Source organism: Myiozetetes cayanensis, unplaced genomic scaffold (genome assembly GCF_022539395.1).
Source record: "Myiozetetes cayanensis isolate MyiCay16 unplaced genomic scaffold, myiCay2020 scf17, whole genome shotgun sequence".
Lineage (NCBI taxonomy): Eukaryota > Metazoa > Chordata > Aves > Passeriformes > Tyrannidae > Myiozetetes > Myiozetetes cayanensis.
This window is the reverse complement of record NW_026087378.1, coordinates 16,620,841-16,642,141: the sequence shown is the minus strand read 5'-3', so window position 1 is coordinate 16,642,141 and position 21,301 is coordinate 16,620,841. Positions and strand designations below refer to the sequence as shown.

The following is a 21,301-nucleotide window of genomic DNA, read 5'->3' as shown; positions in this document are numbered from 1 at the left end:
TGCTTAGCCCTGTTCGTTTAATTCCAGGCTTGCGAGGTTTGGAGATTGGTGCAGATAAGCATCCTCAAGCTTGCACGTTTATCTGCACCATCTCCCAAACAGCTTTGATCTGCAGGATTTGGCTGCAGCTCTCAAAGTTATCTTGAGAAAGCTTGTTCTGGGGAGAGTAATTCTTGTGATTAACAAGAAAAAGCTTTCTTAGTGGCTTTGAGCATTTCCAGCCCTGGCTGTAGCCAGGGAGTGCAGCAATGTCTGCACACAGAGAGAAGGGAAAAGCCAAGTGAGCTCCTCCTTAAAACTCCACTTGGGTCCAGCTGCCATTTCAGCTAAAATCTGAGGTCTGTTATTTTGTTCCCCACTTTCTGTTTATGGATCCCTTTACATCACCCATATCCTCTGCAGGACTCCCAGGAGAAAAGCTGGCTGGACTGACCAGGGAAGCAAGTCACTCAATGGGCTGGGAGAACCAGGGGAGAAGGATTTGTCCAGCTGAGGGCAAGTTTGAAAAGGCACAATATTGAATTCAACAGCTGAAACCAATAGCCCCTCTAAAACCTCTCGTGAAGGAAACGAGCCACACGTAAGGAAGTGTTAATGGAGTCAGATGCTCATTTTCCAGTTTACCTTCTGCTTGGCCAAACATTAGGAAATACTTGTTGGACTGAAAAGTGTCAAATGTAAGTCCTGCTCTTGAAACACACCAGTGAGGATCCCACCATGCTCAGCCCACCTTCACCCCATGCAAGACCCCTTCCTTGTGGGAACGACCAGGGAGGAAGTACAGAATTAGCAATGAAGTTTATAGTGGGGAAACTAACCCTGAACATATCCTGCTGCCCTCACATAAAAGATAAACACATATTAAAACAACCACTACTCAGGGAAAGGGAAAGAAGTGTGAACAGCAAAAATATGTACATGTGTTTTAAATAATTCTTTTTAATTGTTGAGGCAGTAATACTTGGTTCATGGAACTGCAATATACAGAGAGGTGAAATAAATAGCTTATATATATATAATATATATAATATAGCTGGTTTTAAAATATTCCCTTATCATTGGTGTACTAGGTCATCTTGTAGTCACTTGAATGTATTTAGCAGCATTCTCCAGAACTGAGCACAATGCAGGATCACGGAGCCGTGACACCTTATGTCGTCAGGAAGGTTACAGAAGATCCATGCGTCGAGAACTCCACAGAAACTCACTCACTGCAGCACACACCATCTTGTCTTGGGCCAGTGGGCAGCAGGCAATAAATAGATTACTGCAAAACCGGCACTTTTCGGGGCAGGGTCTCAGTAACTTTGGGAAAGAACTTTGGTTTTCTTTGGTTTTATTTATTTATTTTTAATAATTACTTTTTTTTTTTTTTTGTCCCTCTGGGGATATGCTTGAAAAGTTGTCCTTTCCAAAAAGCGAAATAAGCACCTGTGTGTCATCAACAACAAGAAGTCAATTTAAATAGAGCAGTTCATTTCGTTTTTCAAGTCACAATAAATCCCGAACAGCTTTCCCCAGCATTTGCCATCTAGTCTTTTATTAATTTTTTTTATTTTTATTTTTTTTTAAACACAATGTACAAAAATAGAGCTTCTTCCTTATTTTTAATGTAAAAATATTCCTCTGGTGCAGTTTTTTTTTTTTTTCTTTTTGTGGTTTCTTATTGTGACACTGTTTTTGTCTAGTTTTAACTGGGGTTGGTGGGTCGTATTCTTTTAGTCCTCTTGGTGACTGTTGTGTACTTGAAAGGTTTCTGTATCTCCACTTGCCCCTTTGGGTACCTCTTCATAAAATGTACATCTTGCTGGTTTTCCCGGGTCTTGGGCCCTTTCCGTGGCCTCCCTTTTTTGGTGAATCCAACGTACCAGCCTGAATATTTTGCAGACATCAGCGCCGTGTAGTTGTTTTCTAGGACTTTTTCAATGAAAACACACTCCTTACTGGTGCCATCAGGCTGGAAAAGGGAAAAAAAAAAAAAAAAAATTAATTATCCAAATTCAAGCTCAGTGACCAAAACCCAATTTGGCATAAAGAAAATCATCACATCTGGACCTCTTTTTTTGGTTCAAACATTGTTAATAGGACCTGTTACAAGCATCAGCTGAAATAGAAATGATTTTTTTTTTTTTTGGAAGCATGAGGTCATCATTTCTTTTGTTTTAAATGCTCTTATCCAAGGAGAGAAAGATTTTTCAAAGGCAACAGTTAAGTTTATCCGGTCCAGCTCCTTCACCTGCAAGGAAAACAAGACACGTAGCTTTGCTTTTTCTCATTAAGGAAAGAGGATGAATTGAACTCATGCCAGGGAAACATCACAATCAGCAAAAAACAAACCCCAGAACGTCCTATGGCCCAAACAACAGCATTTCCCTTTTTACCACTTCTGATATGTTTTCAGAAATACCTCATGGGCTTGCACCCATAACTACCCAAATCCCACTAAAATCATGACTAGCCTTAGTCTAAGCCTTCACAGCACTTTGAAAACTCTCCCACCACATCCCAGGGTGACACCAGGCAGATGGACCACCCGTGGTGCCCCAGGGCTGAGCCACAGGGGTGCCAGAGGCACTGAAATCCCCAACCCCACTGCAGCTCCTGGGACCCTGGATAGCCCTGAAGTCAGTGGTTATTTTGGAGAAGCTTTGCACACCCCAGGCTTAGCTCTGACTCACAACCCAGATTGACAGCAGCAGGGTAAGGGGCTGTTCCCACACTGGAATGGTTCCCAGATGAGATGACATCCCACTGGTATCCTAATGTGACTGCAGGACTGCATGGCAGCAGCATTCTGAGCCACCAGCCCAGCCCAGCTCCACTGCCAGAGAGTGGGACACATCCCTGATTTACACCCCTTGTGTCACAGGGCAGGTTTCTGCTTGGTTTCATTTCTTGTTGTACAGGGGACACAATCCCTCCTCTCACCCAACGTTTCCATCTCAGAGTGAAGCTGCCACCCAAAGCTTCAGGGGCTGGCTTAGGAAGCCACATCCCTAAAGCACTTTCCTCCTCACAGAGGGAGACAGGATGAGTACTGAGCCTCTGAGCATCACTGCTGCTCCCCAGCTGCCCCACACTGGGACTCCTTTACCCACAGAGCCACTCACTGGAGATTTTGGCAAACTGGGCTCGGCTCAGCTTGAAGATCAAGACTAAAAGACCCAGAACTGGGCTCTGAATGCAGCAGGATGGATCTCTGCATTTGGAACTCTCACTTACACAGCATATGCAGCACTGGAGGGAATCACAGCATCACACAACAGCATCTTCAAGTCCTTCAGCACAGAGGAAATTCTTCTCACCCGTAACCTTCTCTCAGAAAACATATTTTGCCCTGTAACTGCTGAGTCACTTGTGCTGCACCCAGAATTTCACATGTTGTCATGTGCACCAGCACTTTGGTTTGTACATGAAAAGACGTCAGGGAGTAGATCCAGCGTAACTGTGACATGGACCATCATACAGGACTTCATCGAATGCTCAGCAAAGCCAAAGGAGGATTTCCATCATAATATTAGCCCAAGTCAGCTCCCCACTGGTCCAAGAACAACAGAATATGATGAGTTGGAAGGGACCCATAAGGATCATCGAGTCCAACTCCTGGCCCTGTACAGGACACCCCAAGGGCCACACCCTGTGCCCCAGAGTATTGTCCAAATCAAGCGAGTTTTTCAGTACTGCAGGCATCCATATAGCTACTACTCAACTCTCCCCACCCAAATAGTATCAGACCATCTCCGTCATCAGCCATTTCAGTTGTCCCACCCCTGGGGGACACAGAAAAGCCACAGCAGCATGACCAGCTTAGGCCCCGAGTGGTGGCTGGTCTCAGGCTCTGCTCAGGGGCTGCTCTGGGCACAGAGCTGAGCCCTGCATCCCTTCCCCAAGGACAGCTCAGTCTGCTCTTCCAGAGAAGCCTTCCTAAAGAGTCCTCACAACCACAGTGGAGTTTGGTGCAGGTTGTGGGAAGGGCAGGGGATTGTGGGACAGGAGGGAAACCCTCCAGGCCACGCTGCTCACCCCTGATCCCCAAATAACTGCGCATGAGCTACACAATGACCCAGGCTGGAGTCACACAGGCAGCAACAGAGGATGGCTGGTCATCAGCAGCCCCCAGGACCAGGCCTTGCTCAATGACTTCATGCCTTCAGCAGAGCTTCAATTCCATCTACGCAACAATATGTGATGTTTGCCCCAAAGCCAGTAATGCACATCCTGCCTAAAGGGTTTCATTTACCAGGGTAGGTTTCATTAAGAGGGCAAAGGAAATTCTGGCAACTTTTGCAACAAATATGCTAATCCAGGGCCTGCACAGGGGCTCTGCCATAGGAGCAGCAGTCTCCATCCCAGCCAGGCACAAAGGTCCTCATTTTTCCATCCACAACTGGAAGCTCACAAACCCTCTAATGAACGGCAGAACTGGGCAAAGCTCAGTGGTTCCAGTTCCTGGGGGGGGGGGTGTCATTCTCTGAGTCCTGGGTTTGATCAAAGCCACATGAGTGGGAAGGGGGGAAATCAGTCGACACCACAGGGTTCCACAGGTTTCAATGGGAAGCCATAAAACCAGCCCCAGGTTTCTCAGGGCTCAGCCCACTACAAACCCTTCCCCAATGAGTGGAGAATTTTTAAACAATGCCGTGGCTGAGATTCAAATCCACCCAAACCCAGGTGCTGGTGAACCGACCGGATCCATGCCACAGGGGGAGCAGGTAATTGGAAGGGCTGTTCCCCCCATGCTCGTGGAAAGGGACTGGACTGGAGCCCTGACCTTGTTGCTAGGAGAATTAAGGCTTTTTCATGCAATTTGGGAGGTTTCTGCTTTTGCTGCAATGTCAGTTTCTCATGGAAAATGAAGACTGGAATGAAAAGAAAACATATGTAGGAGGGGAAACTTATTCTATTGATAACAAAAAAGTATTTACTTATACCTTCTAATTTGCCAACAGAGCCTAAGACAGAGACAGGAGGTGGAGGAATAACAAGGTGCAACTTCAGGCCAACCTCAGGGCTAATTTGACGTAAACAAGGTGCATGAGATAAAATAACTTCGTTCTGGAAGAGGAAGAGCTAAATGATTTGATAACATGAAATTGCAGTAACATTTACAAGCACCTAGAGATAAATCAAGATAAAGACCTCACTTCCCCAAACAGAGCATTCCTGTATGTGCTAAGACACGCCAGAGACAGACAAATGATTCTCAAACACTTAAAAGATAATTTTACAGCATCTGTTATAATCCCCAATAGAATAAATCATTTGCACATGTTACCCACACCACGAAGAGTGGTGGACCCACAGCAATCTGCTAGGGGGAAAATCAATTTATAAGGGTTTTCAATACTTTTTAATCATCAGGTGCCCATCACTTAAAATTTAATCATGGTCCTATTTAAGCCATAGCAAATCACTCCTCGGGTCTGTCAGCCATCCCCTCACTCCTCCAAAGAGAAGGGGGAGAGACAGCTTTGGCCAAGCATCACTCCCTGCTCTAGCCACGGGCTCAGCCTTCCCCAGGAGCTCCCAGTGCAAAGGATCCAGGGCTGCACCCTCCATCGCCAAAGTCAGCCAGGAGCTGCTGCCAAGATGCATTTCATACATATCGTGCTGGCAAAACACGCCCTTCAAAACACGGAGCTTTATGTTTTGAACTGATTCTTTACCATAAAGAGGTTCTTGAAAGCCTCAGAGTTGCACAGGAGCTGTGGCCCAGTGGCCTGGCCACAGGATGGAAGAGGACCCACACCCAGCCCCACATCCCCATGTCCTTGCAGGGCAGGCACAAGAACTTTGCAGCCCCAACTCCCTGCTCAGAGCAGACACAGAGCAGAGGCACAACCCTGCTCCTGTGAAGGGCAGGTCAACACCTCCTGGCACCTGTGACAAGCCACCACCAAACTGCCAGTGTTGCCCCCAGGGGCTGCTGCCTGGCCACATGATGAGGCCATGCCTCCACAGAGCTGACACCTCGCAGATCAGTCCTTTGCAGATAAATAATTCGGAGTATATTCAGTTTAAACACATCTCTACCACCCGTGGGAAGATGTGGTATCTGTTAGCCAAACTTCTGATAAATTACTTATAAAATGCCTGATCTAAACGTCACCTTTCACAGACACATCTGGGACACTGCCCAGGTCTGCGCAGAGGCAAGAAAAGCACAGCCCGAGCAGCACAAAGTGCTGGCTTCCATCTCCTGGAATAGCAGCTGGGGAGCAGCCCCGGGGGCAGTGAGCCACTGCCCAGTGCCAAGGCAGCAGACTTGAGTGGTCCCAGTCTTTTTACTGAGCAGAGTTAGAGCAGCAGCAGCCACCTTGCGAGGCTCACCCTCCAGCAAAGGGCATCTCAAGTCTTTCTACTCCCTGGATCCACTCCATCCCATGTGCCACAGCGGCACAGCCGAAGGAGCCACGCTGGAGCCAGGGACTCTCTGAGCACCCTGAGCTTACCAGGGAGCAGCCTCGGATTGTTTGTGCAGAGCATTTGGCGACAGGCTCTCCAGTCTCAAACGTGAAACATGCTGAACTGACACTAAAGCAGAATTAAGTGCCAAAGCATTTGCTGCTTCTACAATTACACTCCAGAGCGCTTTGGTGCTCCTGCTCTCCTTTTTATGACCCAACTTGGTCTTATTGTAGTTTGGCTTTCTCGTTTTAAGTTCTCCAAATGGAAAGGATCAAAGAGCTCTTTGTTGTCGTAGCAGGAGCGCTCCTCGGAGCGAGGCATTCCTGCCACGAACAGCTTGCTGCTCAGGGGGAATTCGCGGCAGCCTCTGTGCCACCAGCCGGAGCCAAAGCATTAGCAGGTGCAGCAGCCGCCTCCGCCTTCCCCCATTAGCCTGCCACACTAAGCCACCTGAGCAGCTTTTTATGGGAAAGGGAGGCCAGGGCAGGTTTTCTCATTTATGCTTCACAAATCTGGCTCAGTGGGCACCGGCAAATCCAAACTTCACTCGGCTTTTACTCGGCAACAATGAGCTCGCGCAAGCGGCTCGGGTAGCACCACGGCGCGGGGAGAGATGCCTCCGAGACTGAAAGGTCCCTCTGTTTGCAAAGATCAGGGCACGAATTAAGCCCTGTGAGCGATGCTGCGCTAAGCTGTTGTTAGCTAAGCTTATGTTAAAACACTTCCCCCTCCTCAAATGCTGCTGCAATTAGGAGCTCTCGGGGTAAGCCACTGAAGGCACTGGGGATGGGCTGCAAATGATAACAAACACCAAACCCCACGAAACACGGCTGTGACAACCCAGGAATGCCGGCTTGGCACAGGGCACAGCGAGACTCAACCCCTCATGTGAGAGGGGGATGAGTCTCTGTCTAATTATCACCTTTCTGCCAGCTCAGCCCTCAGGCTCGAAAACCGTCAAACTGTGGAGATACCAGCCCTGCATACAACGGAGAGCATCTATGCAAGGGAAGCAACCCCTGCTCCTAAAAATCCTGGAGCAGGAAAGTTACCGCTCAGGCAAAAGGTTTCCAAGAGCTGCACACACCGGGGCTTTTTCAAAGAAAACCCCTGAAAACAGACCTTTCCTGCATCCATCCTTCCCTCCCCCTCCACAGACAGACAGACAGACAGAGGGGATTCCCAAGCAGTGGCACCCCATCGTGCTGGATTTCGTGCCACCCCCAGGTGTGAGGCACACCCACTGAGCTCAGCAACCATTTCAAAGGGCTGCTGAAAATTTCCTTCAAACGCTGGCACTGTTCAATCACACAGTGCATTATATGGAAGAAATCCTTCCCTGTACTTCCTAAATTTCATAGCAGTGACAGTGGGGAAAAGGCTTGGGTATTCAGGAGATATACAGCTCAGCAGACCCAGTGAGCCACTCCTTAAGCACCCCCAGCTGAGGACCAAGGGCTGGTGCCCCCAGAATCACTGATAACCCCTAAAAGCCCCAGAGCTGTTTACCCAGTGACATATGGTTTTCAGGAAGCATGTTCCTCCTCTGTGGTTTTGCACAAGCTCAGCTTGTCAGACAGGCAACACTCAGGCTCCTCCACATCCACTCCATGTGGCTTGGAAAATCCCAAGTGGAAGAAGGCAATGCAGGAGCTGTGTTAATGCCACAGCTTTGAGCACTGCCCCCTCTCCCCCTTCACACACACACCTACCTTTTAAAGGCAGGTCAGAAAACATGATGCTGAGGTGGGTACAGCAGCTGCCAGAGCTCCCCAGCAGTGCTGGGGGAGACAGAACCTCCTCATCACACAGGAGATCTGAGTGCTCGGTCACCCGCATGCACTTTATGAGCATTGTAAGGACAGATCCATCACCAGCATCCTGATGCTCAGTATCCTGGATTTATGACAAGGCATCCTGACCACAGAGACACCTCTTGACCCAAATGCACATTCCTGCTCCTAGAGCAGGCTGTAAATCAGGGAAGCCGCATCCATAACTGCCAAGAGTCACTCAGCTTCGTGTGCGTTTCCTCCAGCTCCCTGCCCTCTGAACCTGCACAATCCTCCGAGGAAAATACTTAGGAGTCATGATGGGCAGTTCAATAAAAGTGTCTGCCAGCGCAGCAGAGAGGTTAATTATGTATACAGGACATCTAAGTGCACTCACGAGGCAGGGGCAGTAACACAAAACCCGTGCGGAGGATCCTCCGATGAGAGGGCACTGCTCTGTCCAGGGCCCCGATCCAAAGCAGTGCTGCCCCGTTTGCCCCACCTGCCCACACACACTGGGCACACTCCTTCTCTCCTGACAGCAGGTGAAAGCAGGCACGGTCCTGCATGCCTGGGACAGGACACCCAGGCTTGGCAGAGCCCCGTCCCTGTCCGTGCCAGACACAAGCTGCAGGAACCAAGGAAGGAAGAAAACAGTTTAAAAGTTTTTCTTTCCTTCTACCTTTCATTTCAAAATTCCACTTTTATAACTAAGTTCAGTAACCCTCAGTTTGCCGTGGAAGAGCGTTCTGACACAGGATAAACATGAGGACGCGGAGATGAAAGGAGTCTCTGTAGGGATGAACCAAGCAAGGCTGAGGTTACACCAGGACATGCCTCCTAACCTGCTCCTTCTGTCACAACCACGTTTCCTGCCAACAGTGCAGCAGGGTGGCCATATCCGGAATTAGGGCAAACTGGGTTGGCTTCACCTGGAAAGAGGTACATTTGGTCGAGAGACTTTCCTAACTGCATCTCAGAGAGCTGCAAAGACTTATTAATATTAATGACGAGAAACGCCAACCACTTTTTAAATGAGCTTTATTAAACCAAAAGAAATTTCAGGAAAACTTAAAAAAGTCAAAACTGCGGATTTCCTGCAGCAGAAAACTACTGCACTTCGGGAGATCTGAAACCACAGGTAGGTTTCAGATGTTGATATCTGAGCAGATCTGTGGCATCTACCATTACCTGCACCTACTTGGTCCAGTTACACGTATGCTGGGAGGTGCTACATGTCATAAGAGCTGGGAAGGCGTTTTTGCCCATCTGTACAAACCACAGCCTGCTGCTTAAGTGCTCTGCTGGGGTTTGCTGAGGTTTCTTTCCCAGCAGTCATTTTCAGGCCAGTCCTGAATTTTCTATAGAAGCCATCCAAGAGCAGCAGCATATTTTGTGTAGGTCTGAATTAAATACACAGTTGTAGCAAGGTGGGGGTCGGCCTCTGCTCCCAGGGAACAAGTGACAAGACAAGAGGAAACGGCCTCAACTTGTCCAGGTTGAACATCAGAAGGAATTTGTTAAACCTTGGCAGGGGCTGCCCAGGGAGGTTTGGAGTCCCCAGCCCTGGAGGTGTCCCAAGGCAGGCCTGGCCGTGGCACTCAGTGCTCTGGGCTGGGGACAGGGTGGGGATGGGGCACAGGGGGGATCCATGGGCTGGGAGGGCTTTTCCAATCCAACTGATTCCGTGATTCTGTGATATGGGAGTTGGGCCACTACTGGAATTCTTTTTTTAATTCTTTAAAACATCAAGTCTAGATCATGAGTGGAACAGGATGATGGGACTAGAACAGTTGCTGACCCCATAGCAGGCCCTGGGTTGATCCCAGATTTATTCACATTAAACATGTGAATATGCACAGTGACTTTGTAAGTTATCATTTCAAATGAATGCAATCTCAGCCAACATTTCAGGAGTGACACCAGCTTCCCTGGGACAAGTTTAGATCAGTGGAATTTAGAACAAAGAAAGGTCAATCATTGTCTGCAGGATGGCATTAGTTCTCTTCACGTCAAGTTATATTACTAAGAAAAGAGATGAACCCATGATCAAATCAAGTGCCAACCATAAAAATTGATCATCCAGAATTGTTCCAGCCTGTGAATGACCGACTTCCATCTGTACACAACAAATGCAAGGCTTGAGACTTGTCCTTCCTTAGGAAAGCTTAGTATCTTCTGGTATCCAAAAGACAATGTAAGAAAATCTCAAGAACAAAAATGTATTTAAGCAAGATCTACTTTTTTTTTTTTTTTGACAAAATAGGTTTTTAACAACCACATCAAATGGACTATATTCTGCTATTGTTGGAGCACAGGTTTTATTCTCCACTTCAAAATTAGCCTCTGTTTTCTCACTTCATCTCCAAAAACAAACTGTGAGACAAGAAGAAACAGTTCCTGAAGAGCAGGACCCACCTGAATGTGATCTCAGCTGCATCCATATGAGGAAGACAAGGCTACACTGCTTTATTCCTTCTTGCAAGCTAAATACATCCCTGTATTTGCTAAGTAGCACTTAGGAGAAACATCACCCTCAGCTTAGAAATGCTCAAGACCAACAAAAAATGGTGCCTGGGAGATGAGATGCTCTGAGGAAAGCAATTAAATTCCACTTGATAATTGTCAGCACAAGATGTACACAGCAGCACATCCTCTCCACCCAGAGAGGGTGAGGCATGACCAGGGCTCAGGGATCCCATCAGTAATTTTAATTAACATTTAACCTTAGGGAACTGAAATATTCCAACATGACACACAGCTGCAGCCACCAAGAAACACAGGGGACGGGATGTTAGCAGCTTTATGGTGACACTTGCTCCCTGAACACAGAAAGGATTAAATTAAATTATCATGCAGCTTTCAAGAAGATGGCATTTCTTTCCTGGAAGGGGTACAGAGCTTCCAGCCATGGGATAAGGAAAAGATTTAGAAGTCAAGCTTACAGGCTTGGTCTGCAAAGTGAACCTTGACTTTGCAAAGCTCAACCTGAGAGAAAACGGGGGCTTCTTAGGAATACCCTGCGGAAAACATGGCATTTCCTAAGGAGAAATCACACAGATCTCTGTCCAGACACAGCCTGGACACACAGGGCCAACACTCACAACCTCCAGCATATAAATAACACAATGAAGAAGTTTGATTTTTTTTTTTTTTAAATAAAAGGACTTGCTGCTTTGTTTCAGACCAAACACTTAAAGCATTATGGCTGTGCTGAGAAGCTGAAGTTAACTGGAAATGTTCACATATGGCTAAAACATGACTATGAGGACCTCTTGGCCATGTGGCTTGGCCCATGAAAACATGAGTAAAGCATTGGCCCCACCTCAGATGTCTCCATGACCACCCAAGGCAGCCCCACTCACAGGACTCACAGCAGGCACAGCTCCTCCATCCACTGTGTGGATAAAGCCAAACCTTCTCCTCTACCCACTGTGTGGTTAAAGCCTGACCTCCCATCCTCGCTCATCCCGAGAGGATCAGCATCCTTTCGGGGTGCTTAGAAAATTGCAAGGACCGAAGGCAGCGCTTAGTACAGACCCAAAATATTCACATTGCTCTCACAAGATGACAGGGGATGTCCAACCAGCACTGTCAAGTGTTCTGACTGGCAAAGCACAAACCCAACCCCAGCAGCACTCTGTGGGCATAAATGTACCTAATGTGCTCCATTTATGAAACCCGTGACATAAACGCATCAGACCACGCAGATGAAAATGTAAAAACAGCATGGACAAAGGGTCAGCAAAAGGAAGGCACTGGCAAGTGCCTCCATGGGGACATTAGCCTCTCTCTCCATCCCAATCAGTGCCATGAACACCACAGCCTGCTGGCTCACACAGCCCTCAGGGCTTTGGCATCCAAGCCTTGTGCACACACAGACTCAGTTCAGCATCCTGCAAATGCTCTCTGTCTTCTGCACAAGGAGCTTCCAAATGACCTCTACTTTCCCCACGACACCAAGATCAGTCACCTGCTGTCCCCACCACTACAACCCAACCTTCCACAAAACTCATTACCCACGGTCACATCATTTTCCCCTCCCCTTCCCACCTCCACAAAAACTCCCGTAAACAAGTCATCACAAACACAGAACCAGGCCAAGGCCCACTGCTCATGACAAATATTAATGCTGCAGAGGTCCAGTGAGTGTGCACAAACTCCCAGGACTCTGAAGGGAACTGCTGCAGCACTGGAGCCCATCCCTTTCTGTGCCACAGCACAGTAGAATGAACACTGGAACACAGTTTCACTGGGCTCAGTCATAAGTGGCTTCTTGGGAATCATTGCACGGAATCACAGAATATTCTGAGCTGGAAGGGACCCACAAGGATCATCGAGTCCAACTCCCACATGGGGATCAAACCCACAGTGTTGGTGTTATGAGCTCTAACATGGTTATGCCATCCAGAGCCAGGATTCCTGGGAAAGCTGCCTGCCACTGCTCAAAGAGCAGGAGTTGTTCCAGTGGGGTTACTGCTCACCAGCTGTGCAAAGCCAGCACAGCCACACCCACCTCAGGCTGTGACACCTCATCCCTGTGCCTACAGCAGAGCCACCACAGCCCCCTGGGGAAGGTGCACAGTGGGGTCTGGCCAGCCCTGAGAACGTTACACCCCTGACAAATTATTATGAGACAGCGTGACAACAACATCCCTATCATAATGACCATAACATCCAACAGCCCCTCCTTGGGGAACTCCTCTGACACATTTCTGGCACTGTAAAGATCTGAAACTGCAGCAAATGAACCAGATGATACAAATTCCATCACATCTAGCATCCACAGAAGCTTGAATACAATGCTTCAGGTCAGCCAGTAATGGGAAAGGAGCAGCTGTGGAAGGCTGAAGTGCTACCCAAAGCCTCACCATCAGAGAATCACAGAATACAGAGCTGTAAGGGACCCATCAGGGTCACCCAGTCCAACTTCTGGCCCTGCACAGGACCATCCCCAAGACTCACACCATGTACCTGAGAGTGTTGTCCAAACCCTCCTGGAGCTCTGGCAGCCTTGGGGCTGTGCCCACTGCCCTGGGGAGCCTGTTCAGTGCCAACCACCCTCTGGGGGAAGAACCTTTTGCTGAGATCCACCCTGAGCCTGCCCTGACACAGCTCCAGCCATTCCCTCAAGTCTTGTCACTGGTCACAAAGGTGAAGAGACCAGTGCTGCCCCTCTGCTTCCCCTCAGGAGGATGTTGAAGACCCCAATAAGGTTTCCCCTCAGTTTCCTCCAGCTGAACGCACGAAGTGCCCTCAGTGTCCTCACACGGCTTCAAATCCAGGCCCTTCCCCATCCTCGTGGCCTCCTTTGGACACTCTCCAATGGCTCAATCTCTCCCTTCCATTGTGTCCCCCCCAAACTGCCCCAGTGTTGAGGTGAGGCTGCCCCAGGGCAGAGCAGAGCAGGACAATCCCCTCCCTGCTGCCCCCAGGACAGGGATGTCCCTCCTGGCTGCCAGGGCACTGCTGACTCAGGGACAACTGGCCACCCCAGGGCCCTTTCCCCAGAGCTGCTCTCCAGCCTCTTGATGATGTTTGGGGAGTTGAATGGAAGAGAAGAATTGCTGATTTTAGCTTCCACTTCTGCTTTTAATTTCATGAGATTCTCAGCTTCTATGTTTTCAGAAAAGTAATTCAAATTTTTTTCCATGGGTTGCAGGAAAAAAGCCTGATCAGGTGAATGCAGAAGATTCTAATGGCTCATCCAAAAAAAAAAGTGGTTTTGTGTTATCTCATTGCTTTTAAGACCTTTGCAATCTTGCAGGCCCTGATTCCAGATTTTTGGACACTTGAGACTAATTTCAAATCAGGTCCCCCTGTTCAAAGTATGGCAGGGTCCAAGACTGTTTGGCTTCAGGCTCAACCAAAGACTTTTATTTAGATGATTTAAGCTAAAACAAACTCACAGGGGAGCGAAAGCCTGGGAACAACTCACTTCAAAAAAGGACCAACCCCCCCCATATGAAGAACCAGACTGCAGTTCAAAACAAGATCTGAGTGAGATCCAGCAAAAGCCATGTCAAGTTTTGCTTTCAAATGAGATGCCAAGCCAGAATAGTTTATGGCTGAACATGTCACAGAGAGATCCACAAAAGGCACTATTAAACCCGACACCCCACCAATTCTGGTCATGTTTATGTTGCAAATTCAGCATTCAGCTCCAGAAATTGTTAGGTTTTACAAGCCCCTTTCAAGCAACCTGAATACTGTGCAGCTCAGGGAAAAAATCTGGATAAGCATCAAACCCCTGGGAAACTCAGAGTCCTGCCCCAAATCCAAGATGCAGTTAGGTGTGGTTTTAAACATGGAAGCTCAGGAGGGCAAACACCTCATCCACTGCATCAGAGTTCCAAACTGCAAAGCCCGGCGTGCCCCTGCCCTCGCCACACACCTCCCAGCAGCTCTGCAGCACAGCTGGCTGCCAGGACAGCCCTGGCACACCAGGAGGACTTGCACCCTGTCATGCAGGACTGGGGCATGGAAAGGCCACAGGGCTCAGAGCTCAGGTCTCCTTGCCTCAGCCCCCTGGCTCTGGTTCCCCACCAGCAGTGTTTCAAGCAATCTTAACCTCAACCCTGACCAAAGCCAACAGATGAAAAAGCTGCTCCAGGTACACCTCGAGGCTTTGGAGAATCACCTGGTCTCTCCCACCCAGGTAAGTGTCCTTGTCCTACGAAGGGTGGCTCCCACTGAACCCCTGGAGTTGCTGTAACACAACACATGCCCTCTCCCCTGAGCCAGAGGGGTTACCAAGGACCAAGAGCACATTCAGGGGCCACAGCGGGCACCTTCCCTCCTTGATGCTGTCAGAGTGTTTTAGCCAACTTTCCTGACTAAACACACACATGCTTCAAGAAAATCCCCTATTTTAAAGCTGTAATGTAAACAGCCCCAAATTATTACTATCCCCTAAAGGCTACTGCTGGCAGGCATCAGTGATAAAGCTCTGCCAGAGCAGTCTGGCATCTAGCAACAATTTGTTTGTTGTCCTGCAAAAATACAGAGAGCCTTGCCATATGGTATTAGCAACTTTCTGGTAACATTAAGAAATACATTGGCTTGGAAAGCAGTTATCACACCAGAAAAAAATCTTATGTCTGAGAGGCAGGTCTCTGCTGTAAGTGGCACCAGCACAGTGGTGCTGGTCAGGGAGGGGTGGCCAGCACAGCCATGCCACCTCCAGCCCCCTGCACCAATGACATGCCCCTGGCACTGCCATGCTTTGGCTGGCACAGCTTTTTTTCAGGAGCTGGACCACACTTGAGGGCACAAGCTCAGCACTGCTTGTCAGTGCTTCGTGAGCACTGGGAGGGCTCCAGTGCTTCAGACGTGGCATCAGTAAAGCCGTCCCCAGGAGGCACCCAAATTACCTGTCACCAGGCTGAAGCACTGCCTCAGCCATCCAACTGGCCATGGCTTCCTACCTTTCACCAAACACCTTTTCCCCCACTGTTCATATTAAGCTCAGAGAAAAATTCTTTAACAAAAATAATGCGCACACTCGACAATGATTTTGAGAGTGTGTGGACACCAGGTCACTGAGGGTTTTTGAAAGAAAACCTAAAGAGAGATGGTGCAAGTCAGCATGTGGATTTGGTGGGAAACCACCTATTTTATAGGATCACATGCTCTCAGGCCCCAATTCTCAGGAGCAGGACTGATGCAATGAGCAGGTACTTCTCTCAGGATACAAATTTAGTGCACTCACTTTCTGTACAGCTGGCAGGGATGATCTGTGATAGATGCCATTCTTTTAGTTTTCTAACTCTACTGTTATTTCTGGAGTTTTCTCTGTAGCCACATCCCACCTCAGAAGAAGGACTCCTCCACTTTTCCAGCAGTGCAGGAGTTGTCTGCAGAGTTGCAGTATCAAGACTACAGCCACACCCATGGAGCAGCATTCCATGGAGCACAGCACACCACAGACAGTCACCACACTGCATTCTGAGTCCCATCCCACTAAGGAGATGGGTTCCAGCACCACTACCTGCTTCTCCTTCCTGGAATAGCTCAAGGAGTCACTTAATGCACTGAGAGAGAGCTGTTCTCAAAATGAAGCCAACAGTGAACAATATTACTGCTGGATGTGGGAAAGACATAATCCATCTAATGCCATGGAAGAACATTAGTGGGATTGCTTGGAGCATCTTCTGAAGACACTTCTGGATCAAATCAAATTTGTGCTTAGCTCTTTCCCCATTCTTCTCAAATCTTCTGCACTCTTTCCAGCCATTACTTGTCTCCCCTGCTTCTGTATCTTGCTCTGAAAAGTGGTGTCTCCTTGCCAGGGTCTGCAGTAGCACCCTCACCTCCCACGTGGCAGCTCTGCAAGAAGCCAAGTCCATTCCACCCTGTCCCTGGTCAGCCCAGAAAAACAGGGCTGTTGTGTCCTCTCCCTTTAAAGGTGGGAGTGTAAACCCCCCTCCTTAGGGCTGCCTGCCATGGCCTGAGTGGTGGTGTGGACCAGAATGCCTGACCCCACGGGCAGATGGCAGAGAATTCCACAGGGAATTCCCTGGAAACAGTGCCTGGGGGTCAGGAGATGCTCTGCTCGCCGGGTAGCAGCCCTAGCAGTGCCTAAAGGAAGGGCAGGGCTCTGGTCATGCTGACAGATCCAGTTCCAGCTTTACAGAGCCCCCTAACTCCCTGCGATGAGAGGACTGTGAGAGGGCAGGGAAAGGCAACCTCTGCAGCATCCTGACATTCCAGGGAGCTTGGATTTGCTGCAAGGACAGGTTCAGCAAGAGCAGTTAGAGGGGGCCAAGGTCACCTCACAGCCACCTGCTCACACCTGGGCTGGTATTCCTTGCTCCTGGAGACTTCAAAGACTCACCTTTGACAGCCCTCAACAAACATGAAATCTCCACCTTACTGATGGCCTTATCTCAGTGCAGGAGATAACAGAAGCTGAGGCAGAGAGAAAAAACACAGAAGGACTCCCCTGGAGAACCAACAGTTAGAAACTCAGAGCTCCTCCAAAGGGACCATCAGCTCCTCTCTCCCCATAGCACTGAATTACTCAATATTCAGAGTTCTTGTGTTCTAGATGACCAGTCACCTCATGCCTTGTTACAAGTGGACAAGTCACATCGTGCCTTTCCTTGGAAGAAGAGCTGGACCTTTCAGAGTCCTCTTCTTCCCTGTGTCTGTTAGAAGCCTGAGATGAACAGGATTAATAATTTTTTAAAAGACAAAAACGTTTCACAGAAAAGCACCGAGCACTCTTCTTCTGAGTTTTCATATTTTAATCTCTCTCCTTGTAATATAATTCCACCATAAAGCCTGAAGAAGAGAAGGTTGTAGGGAGAACTTACTGCAGCTTTTCAGTACTTAAAGGAGGTTAAAAAAAGATGGGGACAAACCTTTTAGCATGGCCTGTTGTGACAGGACAAGAAGTAATGGTTTTAAACTAAAAGAGGATACATTTATACTTGATAAAAGACTGAAAATTCTTTACTGTGAGGGCACTGGCACAGGCTGCCCAGAGAAGTTGTGGCTGCCCCATTCCTAGAAACATTCAAGGCCAGGTTGGATGGGGCTTAGAGCAATCTGGTCTAGAGGAAGGTGTTCTTGTTCACAGCAGAGGGTTGGAACAAGATGGTCTTGAAGGTCCCTTCCACCCTAAACCATTCTGTGATTCTGTGATAAAGTTCAGTGGTCCACAGAAAACTTCAGCAACACCAGAAAACTCAGGACCTACAACTTTTCTGTGTGGACACACAGAGGCACCAAAAACCCACAGGTAAAAAAAAAACCAAACAACATATGGTCAGAAGTAAAAAAGTTAACGTTTCTTGATCCTTCTTCAACATAACACCAAGAATCCACAAAGAAACACAATACAATTTGGTTTTCTGGGTACTGGTCACCTCTGACAGAGAAGTCACCCCTATACAACACCTGCCCTGTCTCCAGTTTTCACCAGCAACACGTAGAACCTCAGTGGCCTCAGCAGCTGCACGTGTTACAATGAAGTCAGAAGTCTGCCCAAAACAACTCCAAGCCCTTTGGTCAACACTGGCCATCAACACACACGTGGTAACATCCAAGCAAGGGAGAAAACACAAGGCTTGGGGCTCCTGAGAAGGCTCCATCAGGTGGTCTCTGCTCAGAAATGCTGGTGTAGGTGCAATTTATCATAAATAAATATCTAGATGCAAAGGCTGCTCTTTCTTAGCCCTGGGTGTTGGTGTGCTTCCCTGCAACACAACCAGCTCCAAGGTGGGGAACAAGCCCTGTCCACCTCTGGAGCTCTTGCGTTCACCACCAGCTCTAGCCGAGAACATCAACAACCTGCTCCAGACCATAACACACTTCCTAAGTCATTATGGGACATAAAAGGGCCTAAATTCAAAGCAGGTTTTCAACTGGGGGGGGACTCAAAACTGCTGACTGAGGAGCAGAATAAAGCCAGATGGCATGTGCTGGTATTGTTGGGGATTATGCCGTGCAAGGCAATAGGAAATGAGCGGAGGAAAAGGCCCGGTTTGGTCCCACAGCTCCTCTCTGGCCAAACGAACAGACCGGGACAACTGTGAAACAATCAGTTTATGGCTTTCATTCCCCTCCACCCCCAGACTGAACTTAAATATTTGTATAAGCATAACTTTTATCTAATGTTTTCCTTGGGGTTTACTAGCTGTTTAGAGCATTCAAGCTAAAAAGCATTCCCTCAAACTCCTGCCACAAAGAGAGCTGAAACTACGGTGCTAATTAAAACCACACTCTTTGGTATCAAGAAGACATGCTATTATTTTCTTTTTTTTTTTTGCTCATGAGAAGCTGTTAATATGGGCAACACGTCTGGAACATTTTCTTTCCAAACGCCATGTCCCATACCCCCTCTGGCTCAGGTCGGCTGGTTTGGGAACTTGTCAGCAGGCTGGGGTGGGAAGGCTCATATTTACAAGAACAGACTCATTTATTTTCTGTAGCAAACCATTTGCCAGCTTAATGCTATGAAAAGCATATCAGCGGGAAGAAAAAGTGTTCATGGTGTGTGAAAGGTGACGAGCTAAAGAACTGTCCTGCCTTGGCACCCAGTGGGCCAAATCAAGGGATGAGTCTTAAATACATGCTATATACAAATATAATGTATGTTTTCAAAAACAGGTGCTGACTTTGCCAGGATGCTCCTGGGCAGTTAGCACAGAGCAGGAGAGGCTGTGGGCTGCACAGTGTGCCATTCCACTTGGGGAAAGGTCTACTAAAGAAAAAGGTAAGATTTTGTGCTCCTTTTACCCTGTCTAATTTGAGTGCTTCAAAGCCCTCCATAACTGTGGTATCAGCACCTCCTAAACATTAACAAAATTATCCTTCTAACATTACAGGGGAAAATGCTATCACCACATTTAAAGGATGGAAAATTAGAGCACAAAAAAAAAAAAAAATCCAAGTCAGGTTTGTGTCCAATGCAACCTTTGAAAGCATCCAGTGTGTATCCTGAGAGGCTAAATCTGGTTAAAACAATGAAGCCTGGACAGAACATCCACACTGCTCCCGAGGAACACCCAAGTGGGAGGGGGATTGCTGGGGAAGGCAGTGTCCCGCAGGTGTCACCCCCGGGACCACAACAGTAAACTAATTTTTCATCAGAGCCATTTGGTTTCTGGTTTCTGTTTGGGAGTGTGGCTTTCGCTGCCTTGACTCAAAACAAAACTCAGCTTTCCTTTTTCACAGCCACAAAGACATTGGATTTGAATGCCTGGTGGTGCAAAGTGTGGGCAGCAGGGTTTGGAAGGCTGGGATGTTTTATTTTCCTTTTATTTTGGTGGTAGTTTAGCTTTGCACAAGCCCCTGCCTGGTTAGCAAGCCTCCAGCTTTGCCAACAACACAGAACCACCTAAATTACAAAAACAAATTAATACACACAAAAAAATGACCTCAGCAAAGAAGTTAAGCTAGATGGGTAGACACACTGCAATTTGTTACATGCTTCCATTCGGGGGGGGATCCAAAGCAATAACAGAAATTCCTGTAACACTGAACAGGGAGGCCCAGCCCCAGAACAATGTTGGGATTCCAGTACCAGCTCTGTCACACCTCCTCTGGCTCACCACTGAGAGGACGGGGCCTTATGTTGCCTACACCCCAACCCTCCAGCACAGTGCTTCATTTGGCCTTTTATTTTTAATTTCCCCCTAAAAGGAATTTTGGGGGGAAATTTATATTGGCATTTCCCCCCCAAAGAAAGATCAAGTGAGGAAGTTATTGTGGAGTGCCATCCACGGCACTGGGATGCTGACATGACATCTCCTGGCAGTTGAGCACAACTGGGAAGCACAAACCCATCCAGATCCGAGGCACCACTGGAGATCCCAGCCTGGCTGAGGGTGTTTGCAGGTGCTGGGAAGGCTGGGAGGGCACGGGCAGCCTCACAAACCCCACATCCCCTCCATCCTGCTTCTCATTTGAGGCTGACAGGCGAAGCTTGAACACATCGTTACAGCCTTGAGGAGGCTGCTAAAGGTAACACTCAGGTTACAAATTAATTAATAGGAAACACTTACCTTCCCCACTAGCTTGCCTTTCCTGTTCATGCACAGGTAGAAATCTGTCTCCTTCCCTTTGATCCGGACTTGACTGCCAAAAGTGTCTGTTTCCACTAGAAGCTGGGCTTGTAAAGGAAGAAGAAAAAAAAAGCATTTACCAGTGTGGTCCCATTAAGTCACAGGGTGCAACGTGCACTGTCCCATTGCCTCCAGCTGAACCACCCTGGGATGCTCTGCACAGGAACAACCCAAGGGACCACCCTGGGGCTGAGCTCACAGCTTAGTCACAGGTGCAAAACTGACACCTCCCCACTAACTCCTGTGGGGATAGCCCAGGTTTAATGCTGGTTTTAACACAAAGTAGGCACACACTCGTGTGTGCTCCATCCATCCACACCAACCCTGCCATCCCAGCAGCAATATTAGCTCGATGCTAAAAAACCCTCTGAGGTCATCGAGTCCAGCTGTTCCCCCAGCACTGCCACAGCCACCACTAAACCATGTCCCCAGGTGTCATATCCACAAGCCTCTTAAACACCTCCAGGGATGGTGACTCCACCACTGCCCTGGGCAGCCCATACCAATGACAGTGCTCTCCTTCACACTGCAGGAGGGTAAGAACATAGA

At 48.2% G+C, this 21,301-nt stretch overlaps 1 protein-coding gene across 1 annotated transcript in view; it reads right to left on the bottom strand.

The window, feature by feature from the left end:
• Positions 1–933: 933 nt before the first annotated feature.
• The window catches only part of FGF18 (fibroblast growth factor 18), a 73,207-nt gene continuing 52,839 nt past the window's right edge, over positions 934–21,301 (bottom strand). Inside the window, exons 4-5 of the mRNA XM_050312121.1 lie at positions 20,693–20,799; positions 934–1,957 (exon numbers count right to left, since the gene is read on the bottom strand). Of these exons, the coding sequence (XP_050168078.1) occupies positions 1,691–1,957; positions 20,693–20,799 (374 nt within the window). The 3' untranslated portion in view covers positions 934–1,690. The remainder of the gene's footprint in view (positions 1,958–20,692; positions 20,800–21,301) is intronic.